Source organism: Phacochoerus africanus, chromosome 8, assembly GCF_016906955.1.
Source record: "Phacochoerus africanus isolate WHEZ1 chromosome 8, ROS_Pafr_v1, whole genome shotgun sequence".
Lineage (NCBI taxonomy): Eukaryota > Metazoa > Chordata > Mammalia > Artiodactyla > Suidae > Phacochoerus > Phacochoerus africanus.
Window position 1 is genome coordinate 133,922,755 of NC_062551.1, and position 20,637 is coordinate 133,943,391.

At 35.5% G+C, this 20,637-nt stretch overlaps 1 protein-coding gene across 1 annotated transcript in view; it reads left to right on the forward strand.

The window, feature by feature from the left end:
* Nucleotides 1-1,631: 1,631 nt before the first annotated feature.
* The window catches only part of ADGRL4 (adhesion G protein-coupled receptor L4), a 99,857-nt gene continuing 80,851 nt past the window's right edge, over nucleotides 1,632-20,637 (forward strand). Inside the window, exons 1-2 of the mRNA XM_047794292.1 lie at nucleotides 1,632-1,954; nucleotides 3,405-3,554. Coding sequence (XP_047650248.1) covers nucleotides 1,933-1,954; nucleotides 3,405-3,554 — 172 coding nt within the window. The 5' untranslated portion in view covers nucleotides 1,632-1,932. The remainder of the gene's footprint in view (nucleotides 1,955-3,404; nucleotides 3,555-20,637) is intronic.

Sequence of the window (20,637 nt, forward strand, 5' to 3'; positions counted from 1 at the left end):
AATTTTCTTTACCTAATCCTTTCTCTAATCTCTATCTCCCCCATCCAAAACTCCTATCCTTGTTCAGGCATTTGTTGTCTTTTTCTGGGACTATTCTGATTTCCCTGCCTTTGATGTCTCCATAACATCCCTCATTCAGACTGCTGCCAGAATTTTACTCACTGAGTCACTGTCTAGGTTAAAAAAAAAAAAAAAAAAAAAAAAAAAAAAAACCAAAACAAAACAAAAAACTTCAAAGAAAACCAAGTAAAACCAATTAAGAGCCTAGTAAAGTCCAAAACTTATTTTTTGTAATATTTAAGTCGTTGAAGTCACCTCTTCAGACTCCCTGAAATGCATGAACTGATGACTACACTTTGACTCAGAAGCAATATAGCCTGGGTTTGAGTCTGCCCTGTCACTTGACCAGCTGTGACTCTGGGCAAGTCACACAATGCCTCTGTTGCTCATTTCCCTCATTTGGTGTGGGAGAACTCAAGAGCTTTTTGAAGGAATTGAATTAAGCTAGAGCATGTTCAGTAAAATGCAATAGAGCGTCAAGGAAATATGTCTGTACCGCAGTATATGTATTATTGTGACTTTTATTATTATGCCCCACTAGTTTATACACTTTTTGGAGATCAAGAGCCATGGTTTGTTCATCTCTCTGTACAAAGAAGATTCTGAGAACTCTCTGTACAAAGTAGATTTGGGCACTCTCTGTACAAAGTAGATTCTGAGCAGATGTTTCTTAAATAGAAATGTATACGGAATGCCACAAGGTGTGCCCAACTATTTAAAGACGAAGTGACTTGTGAGGGTGACACCAACATCAGTCATTTTGTTCCTTTAAATCAACTTTATTGAGGTATAATTTACATGAAATAAAATGTACCATTTTAAGAGATACATTCTGACAAATGTATGCCCTTAGGAAACCACCATATCAATCAAGATGCAGAGTATTCCCATCACCCCACATTTCCTTTAATGATTCTGCGGTCAGTCCCCACTCTACACCCCATTCTCAGTAAACACCGATCTACTTTCTGTCCTTCGAGAGCAACCTTGCCTGCCAGTTCTTTTTAATTTTTACACTAGCATCGTTTCTATGTTTCAACCTGAATGATCGTATCTATGTAATCGACTCCCATAGAGTAACATGCTAAAGGAAAGCTGTATAGGATATACCAGGTGTTCTGGGGAGGAGAGGGGAAAGGGAGGGGTAAATTTTAGTTGAAAATGGAAAACAGCATTATATTCATCATTGCTATAATTCTTGACACTTGGTTTTATTTTGTTTTTGTTTTTGTTTTTTTAACTAATTTCAGGCACAATCCTGAACTGTAAGCAAGATAGAATATATCCTTCCTCACACTCTGGAACCCTGAGTCCCAACAAGGTGTGGACTCAAGACTGGAAATGAAAACCCAAATACCCGGATGTTTGGAACCAAGGTTCCAGCGAACTTCTGGCCCCGGAGTTCTTTAGGGCAATGTGCAACTGAATAAAACAAAAACAAAACATGTGTCCTGGAATTGCGGTTGCAGGAAAGGCCCCTGAGACCCAGGCAGCTCCGGAAGCTCTCTCAGAAGGAACACTCCCCAGGGCTCTGGAGCGCACTGGCTGGGAGGGTGATACCCCGGCTGCTGCGCCTGGGGAGGGGGCAGCCAGGGCCTGTGGCGCTCTAGGGGACGGCCGCCTAGAGGCCAGGGATGAGGTCAAGGGTGGCGTGGGGGCCGGGGCCGGACGTGGCCTGCGGACTCAGCGCTCCACACACGCACTCACACAAAAGAAGCCGGAAAGTGGCCGAAGGAAGCGGGCGCGTCACGGGGGCCGAGCCAGGAGCCTGGCGCACCCGCCCCGCCGCATCCCAGGTCCACGACCCGCTCGCCCCACCGCTCTTCCCGCGCCACCGCCACCGCCGCCACCGCCACCACCGCGGCGCCGCCAATGAGACTCCTCCCGCTCCTCGGTGAGTGCCCGCGCCCGGCCGCCCGGCTGCCCCGGGGGCCAGCACTTGCAGGGAAAGGGAGCTTTCTAAGGTGGAACTCACGTGCCAAGTGCATTTGGCCAAGACTCCAGGGAGAACTGACCTAGTCCTACTCAGGATGTTTTTCTCCTTGCCTTTCAACTCTAGAGTTCAAAATTCAGGGCCCAGGGACTAAGTCACCTTTTTATTTCCGCTGACAAAGTTCCCAAAGTGCCCCAAATCTCCGACTTTGACCTTTCTTCTGATCTTCCCCGGAGAGAGATTTGGAAAATCCAAACCATTAACACTTGTGGGCAGTTTTCCGGCCTTTGAGGGGGACTGTCAACTCAGACTTTGCGTTCATTTAAAATACCATTTTGATGATACTGCGCAGAAAGCTAATAAATCACATCTTTGAAGCGGCATTAATTCTGGTTTAGATGGCATATACAGTCCCAGGTGAGGCTAAGACTGAGAATTGTCTGTTTAAGCATCTCTTGTTACCAGATAAAGATGATTTATCTCAGATAACGGTTTTCAGAATAATAACTGGGACGATTCATAGCTGTCCATCCCAAGCGGGCTTGGAGTGAGCAGGCCTAGGACAGCAATAAAAAAGGAATGTCCTATGCTTTTCCTTATCTTTTCCTAGCAGCCCACAAAATACCATTGCCAGCTTTGTTTTCAAGAACTCTGAAATAGAGACTTGTTCTCTCTTACCTGTGCTGGGTGTTGTTGGTAGGGTTGTCTGGTGTTCCCTTTCTGGAAAATCAGTCTTTTTTGTTTTTGTTGTTTTTCTTTTTTTAAAAGTTTTTAATAAAATTATAGTTGATTTACAATATTGTGTCAATTTCTGCTGTACAGCAAAGTCATACATATATGGACCAATACATCTTTGGACCAATATGTTAAGTTGATTTTTTTTTTCCTCCTAATGGAAGAAAAAGAAAATAAACCTTCTTATGGAAAAGGCAGAATTTAAACAGATCCTTAGAACCCAGAAAAAAACAATCATTGCATTTGTCCTTCTGGATGGTATGATAAGTTACTTTTCATCTTAAAATAACACAGATTTGAACTTGAAAAGACCCAAATACTCAGTTTCACCTTGATTTCTTTCTGCTCAGAACCATTCCCAGTTACTGGAAACTGCTTTACAATCATGCAGTTCACATTAAAATCACCTTTCCTCAGGGTAAAGCATCCAGAGATCTAGGAATGCTGTTTTCTTTATAAGCCTAGGTTGTTTACTACTTTTAACTTGGTTGAGATTCACTTGATAAACAATGAGATTGAAGAGAAGTGTTAATTCTCTTACTAACTTGCTTTTGTCCTGTTACTCACCTAAATACACCCTTGGGAACTTCTCATAATGCATTGATCTAAATGGAAAGAAAGAAGTTTAACTGGACAATTGGGGGAACGTTTGTGTTTTTTTCTCTATTTTCTTTAGTGGGGTTTTCCACTTTGCTGAATTGTTCCTACACTCAAAATTGTACCAAGAAACCTTGTGTCCCAAATGCAAGATGTGAAATACGGAATGGCGCTGAAGGCTGTTATTGCAACATTGGATTTTCGGGAAATGGGGTCTCAATTTGTGAAGGTAAACAATCTTTGTTACCTCATTTGGAGCGTATTATAAGATTTAATTTTGACATGGTTGCTTTTGCTTATCCAGAAATTAAGTTGTCTTACTTTATACTGTTTGATTTCATGCTGTTGATTAAAAAAAAAAAAAGCATAATGAGCAATGTTTGACCTTCTCAGGTCAAAATTTATACTTGATTATACATTTTGATACTTCATATGTCTTAGTTTTGCTAAAGACTGTCCTTGAACTTAAACTGAAAAACTAGGTTGCAGAGAGCAGAGTCAGTAGCTTCAGGAAAAAGAGAATTCATGACATCTAGGCTATACCCTTATGTATGCATTGCCCTCAGACACTTCCCTTAGTACTTGCCTATCTAAATTTGAGAATAGCATTAAGAATTCAACATTTTTTTTTCTCCTGCATACCCTGGATGTATACCCTGGGGAAAGAGAGAGAGGAGGAAAATTTTGAAATATATTCTCTTCGGAAGAAGTAAATTTCATTTATAAATTTTAGGCTACTGCCCAGAACAAGAACACCAGGAAAGTTCATTCTAGAGTACAATTTAGTCCCTTGCCTTGATGAACAGAACACCATCTGCTAATCAGTTTTGAGTGATTTCTTGTCTGTGGTCTCCATCACCGCCACACCTCTTCTTTCCTCAAGCCTCACCTCTCTTTCTTTATTCTCTCTTTGGTTTTTAGTAGAATCTAGTTTAAACTAGGTCAGTAGAACAACATTATGTGTAAAAGAGAGAGAAAAATTTCCAAGTTATATAAATTAGTTTGAAAATATAATTAAATGGCAAGTTCACATTAGAACTGTGTGGTGTTACCCTCCTAAATGTATTTAAGATAACATGGACTTTTTCTAATTAAGCCAGGATATTGTACATTGTTAATATTGCATGTGTTTTGCTTATAGCATAAACAAGTTGTGTCTCGTGATTCAATTTGATAGGCTCTTAAAAAAGATTAAATATGCAGTATGTAGTAAGACCAGACCTCATCATAATTAGTTTAATGTTTAAAAAACGTGGAGCAAAGCTACAGTTGCTTAATGGTGCATTAGATCAGGCATTTCTGCTTGTACATACAGCCAGGATTTGCAATTTATTATTTTACAAGCACTACAAAATTCTTTCTATAAATACTCTTAGATTTTTATTGTGTATTTCACTGAATGGCATTATGGTAAGTTGATAGTTGAGTGACCTTCAAAATATTACATCAAACATTTTAGTGTGCTTTTACACTAATCATTACAAATTATACCATAGTACTTCATAAACAGTGTTGCTTTTTTGTTATTTAGGTACTTTTCAGCTGTCATGATTACCATTATTATTAACATCAGTAATTTTTCACAGTTTGGACCTTCAGCAGCCAACCAGCTTATAATCGTGTTTTTAATGATTTTTTTTTTTAAAAAACACATCTTGCATTATCCAATGCAGTTGTTTTCCCTCCTGCTGTTAAGTCAATAGCCAGCTGAAGGGCAGAAAATATTTTCCGTTGAAAATAAAAATATTTCAAGACCTTTGCCCTGCAATTTCTTTTCACACAGAACACAATTCGTAGTGGGAATTTTTTTTCTTTTCTTTTCAAGTTCTTCTTAACTTAAAACTCTCTCTTATTTAAAGAATGGTACATAGTCACTTGTTTTAATATTCACTATCTGAGGTTTATAATGACCTCTTAAAACTGCTCAGATAGTGGTTTTCAGCTTTTTCACCTTTTTATTAGTTCACTGACAGATTTTTGACATTTATTTATTTATTTTGCTTTTTAGGGCTGCACCCTCAGCATATGGAGGTTCCCAGGCTAGGGGTCAAATTGGAGCTACATCTGCCAGCCTATGCCACAGCCATAGCAACGCAGGATCCAATCTGTGTCTGCGACCTACACCACAGCTCACAGCAACAGCAGATCCTGAGCGAGGCCAGGGATCAAAACCTCATGGTTCCTAGTTGGATTGGTTTCCTCGGTGCCATGATGGCAACTCCTGACATTTTTTTAAAAATAGATATATTTAACATGATTTGGGAAATTAAAACAGTGTATTTTCAACTGCTAAATAGTCTAGGTGTATTTCGGGTGTGAAGAATTGCGTTGACTTTTTTCATCTCCAAAAGGATTCCCCAGATTTCCTTATCTTTCTCTAGGATTGGTAGTGGGTCACTAAGAAATCATTAGAAAGAGGTTTTATGCCAGAGGATGCCTACTATTTGGGAAATGAAAGTTGTTGCTTTTGACATCATTACCATCATCTTCTTCATCTTCATAAACTTTGGCTCCCTCAAAGCCCTGTCAAATAAATGTAATAAATAAATAAATGGTAATAACCCAACCTTCCAAAATACATTCCATCCCAAGAGCTAAGTTTGAACAAGTTATTTAGAATTTGGATTTTTTGGTCCCCCAGCAACAAGATTTAATAGTAGTGAATTTATTTCACTTAACTGTCCTTTTAGTGAACAAGTATTTAGTGAGCATGTTCACCATCATCACTGCCATTATCACCATCATCAGTGGGAGAGTTAATATCTACTGTTCATTACAACCAAGATATTAGTTAGCATAACACCTTCATCCATTGTTTTTCTCATTTTTATCTATAAGGAAATAAAGTTGTAAGCAGGTTAAGTGAAAAACTCATGTGGCACAACAAAGAAGCGGTGGAGCCAGGATTTGAGCCCAATTCTGTCTAATTCCAGTGCCTGTGTTGCGACTCACTCATCTTCACCATAAGGCCTCTGCTTAACAGATACTGGCATGCTCTTGTGTTAAAATAATACATAAGAAGTGGCCTTGATTTCTAGTATATGTGAGGATAGTTACAGAACTATGTTAATGACTTGATACAATGATATGAAAGGTATTAAAAGAGGAATATTTGAGATGTACAATCAATTGCAGGAAAGCTTTCCAAGTGGAGGTGACATTCAAGCTTAGAATTGAAGAATAAATAGGATTTCTCAAGACTGACAAAGTGACAAAGCCAGGCAGAAGAAATCAGCAGTAACAAAGGCCTAGAAGTTGAACACGTGTACTTTTCAAGGAGCTTCAAGTATTTCATGCTGGATATGTATCAGAGAGTGTATTAGTGGAGAGGTCAGTGGAAATTAAGTTAAGATGTCAAGGGTATGGACTTTATTTTGTTAACAAAAAAGAGCCAGTGGCAGGTATTGAGGAGCTCAGGTACATGAAAGATTGTGTGTATTAGAAAGATGATCCTATTAGGTAGAGTAAGAATGGATTAGCAAGGGTCAATCCACAAAAGGCTGTATACCCAACCTATAAAAACAATAGCACCTTTTATTTGTACAGTTCATTATAGTTTATGCTGCCTTGACCCTATATATCTTCAATTTTCATATCAAGCTTTTGAAATAAAAACAACAGATGCTGTCTTTTACCTACGAACACCATAATGACTGGTTATAACTGTCTTCTGTTGAGCTCTATGCTATAGCCTTTTCCATATTAGAGAAACAGGACTCTGACAGCTTAAATGAATGTCCCAGTGTCCCAAGGCTAAAGTGGTAAAGCTAGGACTGGAATGCTGGGATCCCAGCCTTCTCTAGAGTACCAAAAGTATCAGCATGTTATCAGTCCTCTGACGTAATTAGTGTACAGGCTTTTAAACCAAATTGGTAGAACGGTGTCCTTTTAATAGTATTAATTTATCTACTATCACTTCTTTGAGGTATGAATGGGAAATAACACACTTATCCTTACACAGATCTGTAAGCGTAATTTTCAGATAGGAGATGGAAAAGTTTATATAGAAATCTGGGGTTCATTTAAAGGCTTTTGAAATTGTTGATTATATTTAACCATAAGATTAGGTTATTTTCGTTCTTTAAACGTATATTACTCTTGTTATTCTTGTGGTTACTTTCTGGTGCACAATAGTGACAAATATAGGAAGTGAAACATCTCTCCTCTCCCAGGTAATTTAACAAAGTTGGAATAAACTGAACTGTGAGAAGCGAGAAGCAGGAACCAGGGGAAGGATGACGTGCATGGCTGAGTGTGAGGATGGGTGGCTGTGAGGAAATAGTCTCTCTACTGTCATGTCAACTCATTAAGTGGGGCTGGAGTCTTGCAAGTTTCATGGAATCAGAGTGGGTAGAAGAAAAACAATTGCCCTAGGTTAAGCCTGGGAAGGCTCAGGAAGGATGTAATTGACTCCTTGTATGCATGTAAAAAATCTTTTCATAGCTCAGGACATGCCTATTATGAACAATATCACAAGCACTTTGTAGAAAATGATGAAGTCTTGGTGCCTGACTCAGGGAGACATGTTGTATGATTAAAAAGCAGTCTTTCATTATTATCTAATAACCATATATATGCTTGAGAAAAACCAACTGGAAGATTGTCATAATGAACTGCTCTCTAGCAGTAGGAGATGGGTAAAGGTAGAGACCAATGTCACAATAGCTACCAAAGAGTCAGGAAGAAGAAATAGTCTAGAGATTCAGCATGTGGGAGAAATGTTCATTAAAATTGTCTCCTAGCATAAATCTACCCAGGCTAGATTACAAGTGAATAGGCTCGAATAGAAGTGGTGAGATGTGATTGCTTCCATAACAGTTTTTCCTTTAGTAATAAAGAGGATGCTCATCCAGATGGACATCCCAATAGTCATCAGGACAGATGAAGAACATACAAAATGTGTGTATGTCATGTATACACACATCAGTTAACGCAATTAGATCTACTACCAAAACTGTGTCCTACAATAATAACACCACTTGTAAATATTTAATAAAGTGATAATAATAAAGTCTGTACTAAAAATGTAAACAGAAAAATAACCATTCTTCTTTGCATCACATCTCCATGATTTTTCATCTTTAATAATGATATTTATAGTCACAGCTGTATTTTATATACCTATGTACCTTTTGACTTTTATGAAGTATAAGTAATCATCTTATGTATGTAAATGATTTTTGAAAACAAACATGCCAGGTAGTTCCCATCATGGCTCAATGGTTAATGAACCTGACTAGTGTCCATGAGGACTCGGGTTCAATGCCTGGCCTTGTTCAGTGGGTGAAGGATCTGGCGTTGCCGTGAGCTGTGGTATAAATTGCAGACTCGGCCCAGATTCCCATGTTGCTGTGGCTGTGCTCTGATTTGACCTCTAGCTTGGGGACCTCCATATGCCGCAAGTGCGGCCGTAAAAATACAAAAAAAAAAAAGGCCAGAATTACATAAACCAATAGTCATCAGCTATTTCTCACTCAAGTATCATTGTAAGGTATTTCAATTATGAAAATGATGCTGCCAGTACTCAAAATTTTATTAAAACTCTTTTCTAATTTATATATATATAATTAAATAAATGTAAATAAACTAATTAAATATATATATATATATATATCTTATCCTCAGTAACTGTGAAATTTTGAGAGTGGATTTAATTTTCAGAAACAGCTAAGACAAACTCCTGGCCAAGTTTGATGGATAAAGTAGAAGATTAATTGCCAGAATGGTTTTAAGAAAATTGTGTGTGGTTATAAAGTAATATGAAGTGAAATATTTTGTATGAGTAGTGTGGAACAAAGACAATTTTTAAAGTTTTGAAATGTTTTGACGTTTCATTTAATAGTGAGATTGCTAGAATAAATGTACTACCTTTCAAGTTGTTAATTCTCATTTGGATGCTTTTGTTCTGTTATTTGTTTAAAGATATATATATTATTTTCATTCATTCAACCCATAAATATTATCTGTTCGTCATGAATCCAATTCTAAAGGACTTTGCTAATATCTCTAGCTCTAAAAATAACAAAGATAAATCTAATATATTGTTGATCTAGATTCTAACTGTATACCAGCTTATTTAGAAATAAATTCATTATGTAGTTACTAATGCAAATATTTTGTAAAATAAATGTTACAATGTAGGACAAAAGAGTCATAGAATGTATTAGCGCATTTTGAAGAACACCACAAGCATTTTCTTATATGATAAAACATCATAATTCCCTTTTAAAATTCCCTTTTAAATTTACTTATTTTAACAATTAGAATATTCATTTTGTCCCTGTCATTTTTGAAACCTATTATAGTTTTGAAAATTTAGAAAATGGTACCCTTAATTATTTAGCATACAAACATATTTTTGTTACCAAAAATGGTAGTCCATAGCTCAGTTTTGACATGTTCTGGCAAATTAAATAATCTGTTTTCCTAAATTAGTCTATTTGAGACAGTTCAGAACAAAAACAAGAAAGTTAAAGTTTACAGATTATGTTTAAATTGTACCCATATACAACTTTGGTGAAGTTACATCCCCAAAAGATAGAGTGGATCAAAACTGCCTGGATCAGGTCCCTCTAAAGAAGCAATTTTTCATAGCAGCTTCTAAATCTTGTCCTTTTTGTCTTAAGGCTGCAAATGGATGTCTTTGGAATATTTGTTTTCATTTCTCATCAGGAATCATCGGCTCTCTTGGTAGTTCATCTTCAACTTTTCTTGTCTTTTTTTATTTATTACATGTTGTGGTATTGGAACTTCAGAGTAGAGAATTGAGTAGCAGCCAAGGCCAGCATTTTCTTTAATTTTTCCCTTTCTCTCTTCTTCTCTTTCTGTCTCACTCTCTCTCTTTCACTCTTCCACTCTTATTCCAGTTCTTGGGAGGAGGTGCCTTCTAGTTTTTAAGGAATACTTAAGGAATATTTAAAGATTTGGAAGTGTATGTCTCCGTAACATTGTATCCACACCTCCCTTCGTGTGTAATATGTTGCTAAAAATTCTCAAAGAAGCAAATGTTTTTTGTAAAACAAATGTATTTTTACATACTCCAGAGGAATTTCTTTGTTTAATGAATGCTGATAAGTATGAAGTCTAATGTACTTCTAGATAGCTGTGTATCAAAATGTGTTTAAAGTGAGGTGCTTATTTCCCTGGGACTTCTTGTACTGAAAGGAAAATGTAACCTATTTAAGAAATGATAGTCTAAATTAACCCAAGGCTTACATTCCAGGATGCATAACTTCTGTGAACTTCATCCAAATAAATAAATTACCTTTGCCAATTTCAAGAATTCTTTTCCTTGTACTAGAAATATGACCTCTTTTGCCTGTTGACAAGAAGGGTTACACAATAGAACAAACCCAGCCACAATAATTAGGTAGAATTTCCTCAAAAATATCCTCTCTATAAGATTACAAATTATTTTAACATGTAAAATGCGAAAAATAAAAGAATAAACCATTATAAAAACTTTCTTTAAGCTAATATTTTATTTTTAAAATGAAAAGGAAAAACGGACTTGTGTCATTTGAGTTTTGCTAATCAGCTCCACAGGTTTTTTTATTTTTATTTTTTCTGTCATAGTTGATTTACAATGTTCTGTTAATTTCTGCTGTACAGCAAAGTGACCCAGTCATACAGACACACACACACACACACACACACACATACATATATATACATTCTTTTTCACACATTATCCTCCATCATGTACCATCACAAGTGACTAGATATAGTTCCCTGTGGTATATAACAGGATCTCCTTTCTTATACACTCCAGATGCAACAGTTTGCATCTACCAACCCAAAACTCCTAGTCCATCCCACTCCCTCCAGCTCCATGGTTTTAAAACTAAAAACTTCTCTCATCCGACTTGACTCTGCCATTTTTGCAGACTAAGTTTCAGGAATCTTTTTTCAAAGTCATCCTGTTTCACGTTTATCTCACAAGGAAAATTAATGAGATGCAAATTAAGAACTATCCTGAGATCTTAAAGAAAGGTTTAACATGAATACATGATTTTGGATTTGCCCAAGTAATCTATTCATTATAATGAAACATGAAAATGTTTCTTCATGTAGAAGTCTCATTTGGTTTTAATTACTCTTAATGAGTATTATCTAGACGGATTTATGCATATTTAGAATCAGAAGAGTATATCAGGTAACTAATGGCAGAGAATTAAATTGAAATAGTAAAAGTAAACACAGAACTTCCAAGTTCTAATTTCAACAATCAAAAAGACTTATTCAAAATTCTGTGTTAAATCAATCTTAGATTAAGACATCATCTGATTTGACATTATTAGAGTGCTGATGTTTTTCCAACTGAAGATGGTCATTTTCTGTTTTCACTTCAGGCTAAAGTGTTAATTAATCATACGTTATATCATAATTCTTCATATACACATACACACACATATATACACATGCATATATATCTATGTGTGTACTAATATGCCATATAATATATGCTACTGCTGATAAAGCATCAAAAACAATAAAAGTTATATCTCATTTTTTTAGAATTAGTTTTCATTTTGTATATAAAGTGAACGTGGCACTTCTACCATCCTATATTTTCTGTTTAATCATTTCTTTAGGAACCTCTAGGAAATTTTTTTTTTGTCTTTTTTGGTCTTTTCTAGGGCCTCACCTGTGGCATATGGAGGTTCCCAGGCTAGGGGTCTAATTGGAGCTGTAGCCACTGGCCTTTGCCACAGCCACAGCAACACAGGATCTGAGCTGCATCTGTGAACTACACCACAGCTTACAGCAATGCTGGATCCTTAACCCACTGAGCAAGGCCAGGGATCGAACCTGCGACCTCATGGTTCCTAGTTGGATTCGTTAACCGCTGAACCAGAAAAAAAGCAACAGAAGATAAAAAGGTATGACAATAAGCTGATAAAATTATCAGTAATACAAGCCAATTCTTAAAAATAACCAGAAAATTGAGACTAAAGTGTCTATTTCTAAGTTTTTATCTCCTACAAAAATGATCACACATAGAAATCCAGAAATTTAAATTAAATATAAATTGCACTGTAAACATGTAATTTTTATACCTTTTCATCTTCTGTTGCTTTTTAAGAATATATTGTCTTAAAGAAGAACAAAGGACTGTGGGGATAGCTCCTTTAACATCGCAAAGTGACCTGCTGAGTCTCAATTTCAAATCATGGGAACAGAGTGAGAGAAAGTCCTTTTAAAAAGGACATTTGAGTGATTATTACCATCAAGAGAGTGAATAGATGCCAAGCAAACAAAAAAACCTGTCTATGACCATTACAAGAAGAGTGGGCCCCCATTTTTACATTCATCTTTTTTATATAAGCCCTATTTCATTTAATCCATTTTCTGAGACTAATTCTAGGCTAAGGAAAGGAGGTTCCTATGTGGATCAGCACTCAGATTTGCTTGAATTCTTTTTTTTTGGCTTTTTAAAGCCACACTTGGGGCATATGGAAGTTCCCAGATTAAGAGTTAAATCAGAGCAACAACTGCCGGCTACAGCCATAGCCATAGCAATGGGGGATCTAAGCCATGTCTGTGATCTACACCACAGCTCACAGTGACGCTGGATCACTGACCCACTGAGCAAGGCCAGGGATCAAACTTGCATCCTCATGGATACTAGTCGGATTCATTTCCACTGCACCATCATGGGAACTCCTTGCTTGAATTCTATACATTGTAGAAGACTCATATATGAAGACTACCTTAGGTATAATCCTATCCCAAGTATTTTGCTGTAAATACAGACTATCTATTATAACCAGATGGCAAATGTGCATGAATGATCAGTTTGCTTAATAAACTTCACATTGGTTTTCTCCAGACTGTCTTTGATTTTCTACCTCATTTTGAGTGATCAACTATGCAAGACTGAATTTCCATTGACTTAACTACTGCTCTTGTGAAATTTTCATGAATTAGGAAGCAATATGTCCTAAAGCAAGGAAGGTCATTTGCAATATTGGCACTAATGCCTTCTGATGGCTTCCTATTTTTGAAGCCCGCTGGCCCTGATTTTCAGTCCCAGAAGTCAGATTGACTGTGGTATTTTCTTCTGCATTTTACATATCAAATTGCTGTTTTCACAGAAATCCTAGGGACTGTGGAATTTTTGGCATTAGAAAAATAATATCTCTATTAGTGATTTTAGTGATATTAGTGATTTTTTATTTAATTACAAAAAAGAATTTTAGTCTAAATGTTATTGAAAATATCTGTCTCACATTTATCACCCTTTCCAATGAGTTTGTCTTTTTAAATACAACATTACATGAAGCTGTATTTATTCTTCAATTGCTTGTTTAAAGTGAAGTTTTATCTTTTTTGCATGAATGTGTACAAAGTGAAGGACTTTTATTAAAGCAAATTTTATTTTTTTATGTTCTATATTTGATTAAAATAGAATAAATTATCATATGAATGAATTCAGAAAAATAGAATATTCTGTGTTCTACGGTATAATATAAAATATTTATTTATAATTTATATGTGTAATATATATAATTCACATATAATATAATTTATAATATAAATATTTTATATGCTTTTTTGTATCCTCTATTTTACCAATCATCAAAATGATCTCAAGAATCTGAATTTATAAGAGATTTGTACAACTTGTTAGTCAGCTGTATGGGATAATACTATTGTGTAGTCAATATTATACAGCATTGGTATAAATGTGTCAAACATTTTGAATGTTAAAAAACATAGAAAAAATTGCATGTGTATGGCATGAAAATTGCAATTTTCTGAGTATTAAAACATTAAGGCAGTATTATTGAAATACTTCAGTTCCTTCATAACTATTCTGGTCCATTGCCATTGAGAAAAAAGTTACCAGCACTTAAATTACCATAGTCTTGTGTGTAGTTTTGAGCAGGGTGATAATAAAGATATTAGGAGAAAAAAACATTCTGTCTAAAGAAATCAGAATATAGAGAAAGAACTCCAGCACCTGAATGTAATAGATGATGATATTTTATATTCAACTCAAGGAGTTTTCATTAAAAATGTGATTATCTTGAGTGTCATTGGTCAGACAAGCTCAATTCCTGCAAAGTCCCCTTACGTGGAATTTACTGCATGGTAATACTGTTTTCCATATCACCATCATTCTTCTCAGAATTTTATGTTCAGATAATTCATATTACCAAGAAATGTGGATTAGTATACAGTTTCATAGATTCTTTTTATAATCATTTGTATGTTCCCAAATAAATTGCTGGAAGATAGGATGCCAGAACTGTTCAAACCTTGTACTTATTTTAAGAAGGAAATTAACACTTTGGTCCTTTATTTGCCATGGAAAAAGATAATGATATTCTCTAGGAAGATTAGAATCTAACCAAACATTATAGGTTAAATATAGCATACGGAGCTTTGTGCCATTTGTAAAAATGCTATCAGGAAGACAACCCAATGACTGAGTTTCTGTACTATATTTTTTTAGGAACACAGATTTAATTTAGAGATTATGGTTTGAAAATAAAATTTACAGTATGAGTGTTTTTGGCTGATAAGAAATTGATTTTGTAAAAAAAAAAAAAAGAAAAGAAAAGAAATTGATTTTGTGACCTTGCTACACATTAATTGAAATATCTGCAGTGTGTCTTCGGGAGGATTAAGGAACCCTATATACTTGGGACCATATCATTCCTTCCTGTTGAACTGGCAAGTTAATCACTTTGTTCCCATTATAGAGATAAACACTACTTTTCATTACTGTGGGGTCTAAATAATCTCCCTCTATGACATAACAAGTAGATTTTATAGAACTGACATAATATTTACTTGTTTTGCTATACTGAAGGTAGAACCCTTTAAGAGTGATATTACTTATAGATTAAGGTGGTATTTTATATTTTATAATATTTTAAAGGCTATATTTATAAAATAAAAAATAAGAAAGTGCACACATGAGCCCACTTAGAAAATTATTTTTTATTTAAATTATTCAGTAAATTTTAGAACGTAGTTTTAAAGAATTACAATAGAATAAAGGTAATTATTAGTGCTCTCCATACCTTAAATGTTAACTTATTTAACAGATATAAATTTAGGTTGTGTTTACAGAGGAAAAAATTAATTGTAAAGGAGTTAAATTGTGAAATTAAATAAAATCTTCCTTAAGAACACCAAACTATATTTTTTTCATTGGTATTCTTTGAGTCGACTAAACAGATCAGTTATCTATACAATAATTATTCAGCCAATTGGACTTCTCAACTTTATCTCTTTTTTGGGGGGATATAATCTCAGAACTAAAATTTGGGTCATGTTTGTTTAGTGATATTATGCTGTTGGCTCTCTGCTGATCAAGAACATATCCTGAGTCTTAAAGAATTTATTATTCAAAATATAATTGAAGTCATGTTTAACATGTAGCACTCAAAGTGGAAAAGAATATGCTGGGTTTTATTTTTTTTGCATTTTTGATAATTAAAGTTGACATGTGCAGACAACTAAATCAATTTGATGAGGTTGAACAGAAGTTGAGGTGGTTCTAACGCTTGTTTGATAGTTCTGCATTTGTGGAAAATTTTTGATATTTGGAAGTAAGACAATTCTATATCCTTTGTGTCAGAAAGGTTCTTATGCCGGGTTTCCTGGTGCCATATGGAGGATAAGTTCTGAAGATAATTTCTGGACCTTTATAAACACAGAAACCTATTGAGAATACTAAAAAAAGTACAGCAAATCTCTGTTGTATATGCAATGCAGGAAGGCAAGCAGATGCTTGATTATAGCGTTATGTTTGTTCAACGAATGTGATGTTCACTGCAGCAATTTCATAATGGAATGCCATGTGGAGAAGAATTTTTTTAATGTGCTTTGGACTTTGAATTTCAGTGTATTAGTAGACAGATATTTCAGAAATTTTTGAATAGTGGCATTAATTGTTGTTTTGTAGTCAACAATCTCTTTATACTTATCCTTTAAAAAAATCAGAGGATTAAATTAAGAGTAAAGAAGTATGAAGTTAATCTGAATTTAAGCAAAGTTTTAGATTATAGCTCATAATACACTGTCATTATTGTGTTGAGAAAAGAAAACTTAAGTCTTATCAGTTATTGGTGACACAGTTTTAAAGAAAGATTTCCACATTTCATAAATTGTGATCCTAGGACTTACAACTCATAATGCCTTAATATTTGCAGAACAATTTCTTTATTAATGAAATGAAAGTGTCCTGATAATGGTAACTAAAACTGACTAACACAAGAGTTCTTGTTGTGGCTCAGTGAGTTAAGAATCAGACTAGTATCCATGAGGATGCGGGTTCAATCCTTGGCCTCACTCAGTGGGTTAATAAGGATCTGGATTTGCTGTGAGCTGTGGTGTAGGTCGCACATGCGGCTCAGATCTCACATTGCTGTGGCTGTGGTGAAGGTCTGCAGCTGCAGCTCCAATTGGACCCCTAGGCTGGGAGCTTCTATATACCGTAATGCGCCCCCCGCCAAAAAAAAGATAATCTCACACACACACACACACACACACACACACACACACACACACACAAAACCTGAATGACATACTCAGAAATATGATACACTTAGAGAACAGAATTTAAAATAAAATGTTGGGAGTTCCTGTCAGAGCTCAGCAGTTAGCAAACCCGACTAGCATCCATGAGGACGCAGGTTCAATCCCTGGCCTCGCTCAGTGGGTTAAGGTTCCAGCATTGTTGTAAGCTGTGGTGTAGGTTGCAGACAGGACCCTGATCCTGTGTTGCTGTGGCTGTGGCGTAGGCTGGCTGCTGCAATTCCGATTGGACCCCTGGCCTGGGAACCTCCATATGGTGTGAGTATGGCCCTAAAAGACAAATTAATTGATTAATTAATTAAAATAAAATGTTGACCTGTGATGATTATTCAAAACTAGAATACAAAGTAAAACAATAAGTATAGGAGAGAATAGCTATTGTTTATTTTAAAGTAGATTTCAGCAAATGAAACATTACAGTGGAGATCCACTTTGAAAGTCTGTGCCTCAACTTTTTAAATTCAGACACTTTTGATGATTTCAACCAAGATTGATAAAAAAAAAAAGTAGAATTGCAGCTTATTTGGGGAAGCAGGGCTGTGGAAGAACCAGAGCCTGTGAGGATGCCATTCCTGGGATCAAATCCTCATTCTGTCATTTACTAGCTGTCGTATTTGGGCCACTTTCTGTGGTTTTGATATATAAATAGTCTTATCACCTTCAAGGTATTTTTTGAGGTTTAAAGAAGATAGTACAAATGTAGCACTTAGTTATAATAATGGCCACATAGAAAGAACTCAGTAAGTGAACTATTATTAACATAACCTGTTATTCACTCTCTGCCAAGTTGTTTTTGATAGGTTCATTCCTTTTCTACTTTCTCAAATCTTGCAGGAAATCAGATAAAGATCATCTAAGCAACTAGGTTATAATAACAAGGTGCTCTTCTGCTTTTCCTAAATTCCACAAGAATAGCACATATGAGTGCTTAACCATACACCTAGAATAAAGGTAGATTACGCCCTCCTTATTAATAGTTTGTTAATCTTTAACTTACATTTTAGTCTTGCTGTGGCTTCAGGAAAAAGAATCATTTACTTACTAGTAAGCTTCCTTTAAAGAGTGATTTTCATTAAATTTCCTTTCTACTAATCGCCTGATCAGTCAGCATAGTAGAAGACTGAGTTTAAAGTAGAAGATAGTTAAAAAGAATATTAGGGAGTTCCCTAATGGCCTAGTGGGTTAATGATCTGGTGTTGTCCCTGCTGTTGCTTGGGGCACTGCTGTGACATGGTTTGATCCCTGATCTGGGGGCTTCTGCATACACACACACACACACACACACACACACACACACACATATATGCTAATAAATTATTTTTAAAAATGTTTAGCATTGAAGACATGGTACCTAATGGAGGATATAAAATGCAGTAGGAAACAGACTTGAAAACTGTAAGTTCTCACAAAATAGTTTATTCCACTTATTATATTTATCATAATATATTAATAATATGTTAATATTGCTTGAAACCATGAAAACTTGAACAAATCTATATATTATGAAAAGCTTAATATTTTTGTTGGCTTAACAAGTCTCCCGTTGATATTAGCTATTTAAAATATGTGAATGAATGGAGTTTCCTAGTGACCTAGTGATTAAGGATCCAGGTGTGGTTATTGATGTGGTTTGGATTACTGTAGCATGGGTTTGATCCCTGGCCCAGGACCTTCTGCATGCTGTGAGTGTGGCAAAAAAGTATATGAATGAAGATTAATAAACAGATAAATACAAGTTTAGATAGATATAAATATTTCTCTACATGAGGTTTAATTATTATGCAGTTTTGAAAGACTTGCAGAATACTATAGCATAAAGTTAATTAGAATAGATAAATACATATATACACATACATATGTCTATGTGTATGTAAATAATAAGATAGATATAAAATGAGACCCATATATAAGAAGATTCATTTGCCATCTAATAAGATCATTCTGAGAAAAATAAAAAGGAAATAATTTTGCAGAGTGGAAGGATTAAATATATAGCAGAACTTTGTCTCAAAGAGGGGAATTTCAATATAATCTCTAGGTAGAATCTTAAACTCTGAGTGAAATCGTGGATCCACAGAATAACCTCAAGGGACATGTGTTCATTGACAGGATCTGGGTGAGAGGAGTGATTGGAATGATTCCATCATGATTCTTTTCTTCTCTGCCTGTTGAAGCATTCATCAATGTAATATCTCATTCTGAATAAGGATGGATTTGAGTGGAAATATGTCAGACATCTTTATTCAATTCGGCAACATTTCTGAGTTACGGTTTATCTCATGTCAACCCAAGATGATCAAATATTTACTCATTGCATTCGATTATTCCATACTCTCTTGGAAACCTTTCCAATAAATGAAAAGTAAGCTAACTACAAATTCAATTGATTGAGAATGAAAAGTCATTCTTTGGAAACTAAATCTCAACTAAATATTTTTTAAAAGTCAAAACAAACTTCTTAGCATTTGGCCAGTGGTGAAAATCTCTATCAGGCTCTCCCAAGTGTAAACTTCTGTTTTTTTGAACTTGTCATTTGAAAATTATTACCGAGGAACTGATGATTAATTTAACTTTTAAAAAATGTCCTGTAGGAGTTCCCGTTGTGGTGCAGTGGCTAACGAATCCGACTAGGAACCATGAGGTTGGGGGTTTGATCCCTGGCCTCGATCCCTGGCCTTGCTCCGTGGGTTAAGGATCCGGTGTTGCCGTGAGCTGTGGTGTAGGTTGCAGACGCGGCTGGGATCCCACGTTGCCGTGGCCCTGGTGTAGGCCAGAGGCTACAGCTCCAATTCGACTCCTAGCCTGGAACCTCCATATGCTGCGGGAGCAGCTCAAGAAAAGGCAAAAAAAAAAGACAAAAAAAAATGTCCTATAATAAAGTTTTTAAACCCTCAGTATAATAAACCAATGGGATCTAATCAAACTTACAACCTTTTGCACAGCAAAGGATACCATAAAAAAAAAAAAGACAAACTATGGAATGGGAGAAAATAGTTGCAAATGATGCAACCGAAAAGGGCTTAATCTCCAAAATATACAAACAACTCATACAACTCAACATTTCTGAGTTATGGTAACTTATGTCAACAATACTATGGCATAAAGTTAATTAGAATAGAGAAATACATATATACACATATGTATATATATTTAAGAGCGATCATAAAGTGAAGATAAAGAGGAACCAAGCTCAAATATTTAATTAGCAGAGAAAGGAAAACTGACATAGGATTTAACAATGTGGCCTTAAAGGTAGAGAGAACGTGTGTTATCATTAAAGTCAAGGGAATGGGTATTTCAAGAACGATGACGAGTTCACAGTTTCAAATGCTACTGAAAGGCCCAATGAAAATGAGAAACACTCAATAATTCTTTTAATATGGAGATCAGTGGTGGCATTAGCAAGAATTACTTTGGTAAAGTTTTGGTAACTGAATCCAATCTAGAATAGGTTAAGTCAGGCATGAGATGTAAAGAAATTATTTTTAAATAGTATGGGGCAATGAAACTAAGTGAAAAAGCCAGTACGGAAATTAACCAAATATAAAGACTGTTAAAAAGAACTGAGTAGAAAGAAAAGAGTAGAAAGAAGATGAGAGGAAAGACTAGAAGAAGAAAGAGAAGGTTCCTGAATACAAAAGTGGATAGGGTCTTGGGCACAGGAAAAGTGAGGCTAAGTGAGGGTTTAGAATAGAAGATTCTGGCTTACGTGATGGCACAGGTACTGGTTTGGAATCTAGAGCATCTTCACATGCATT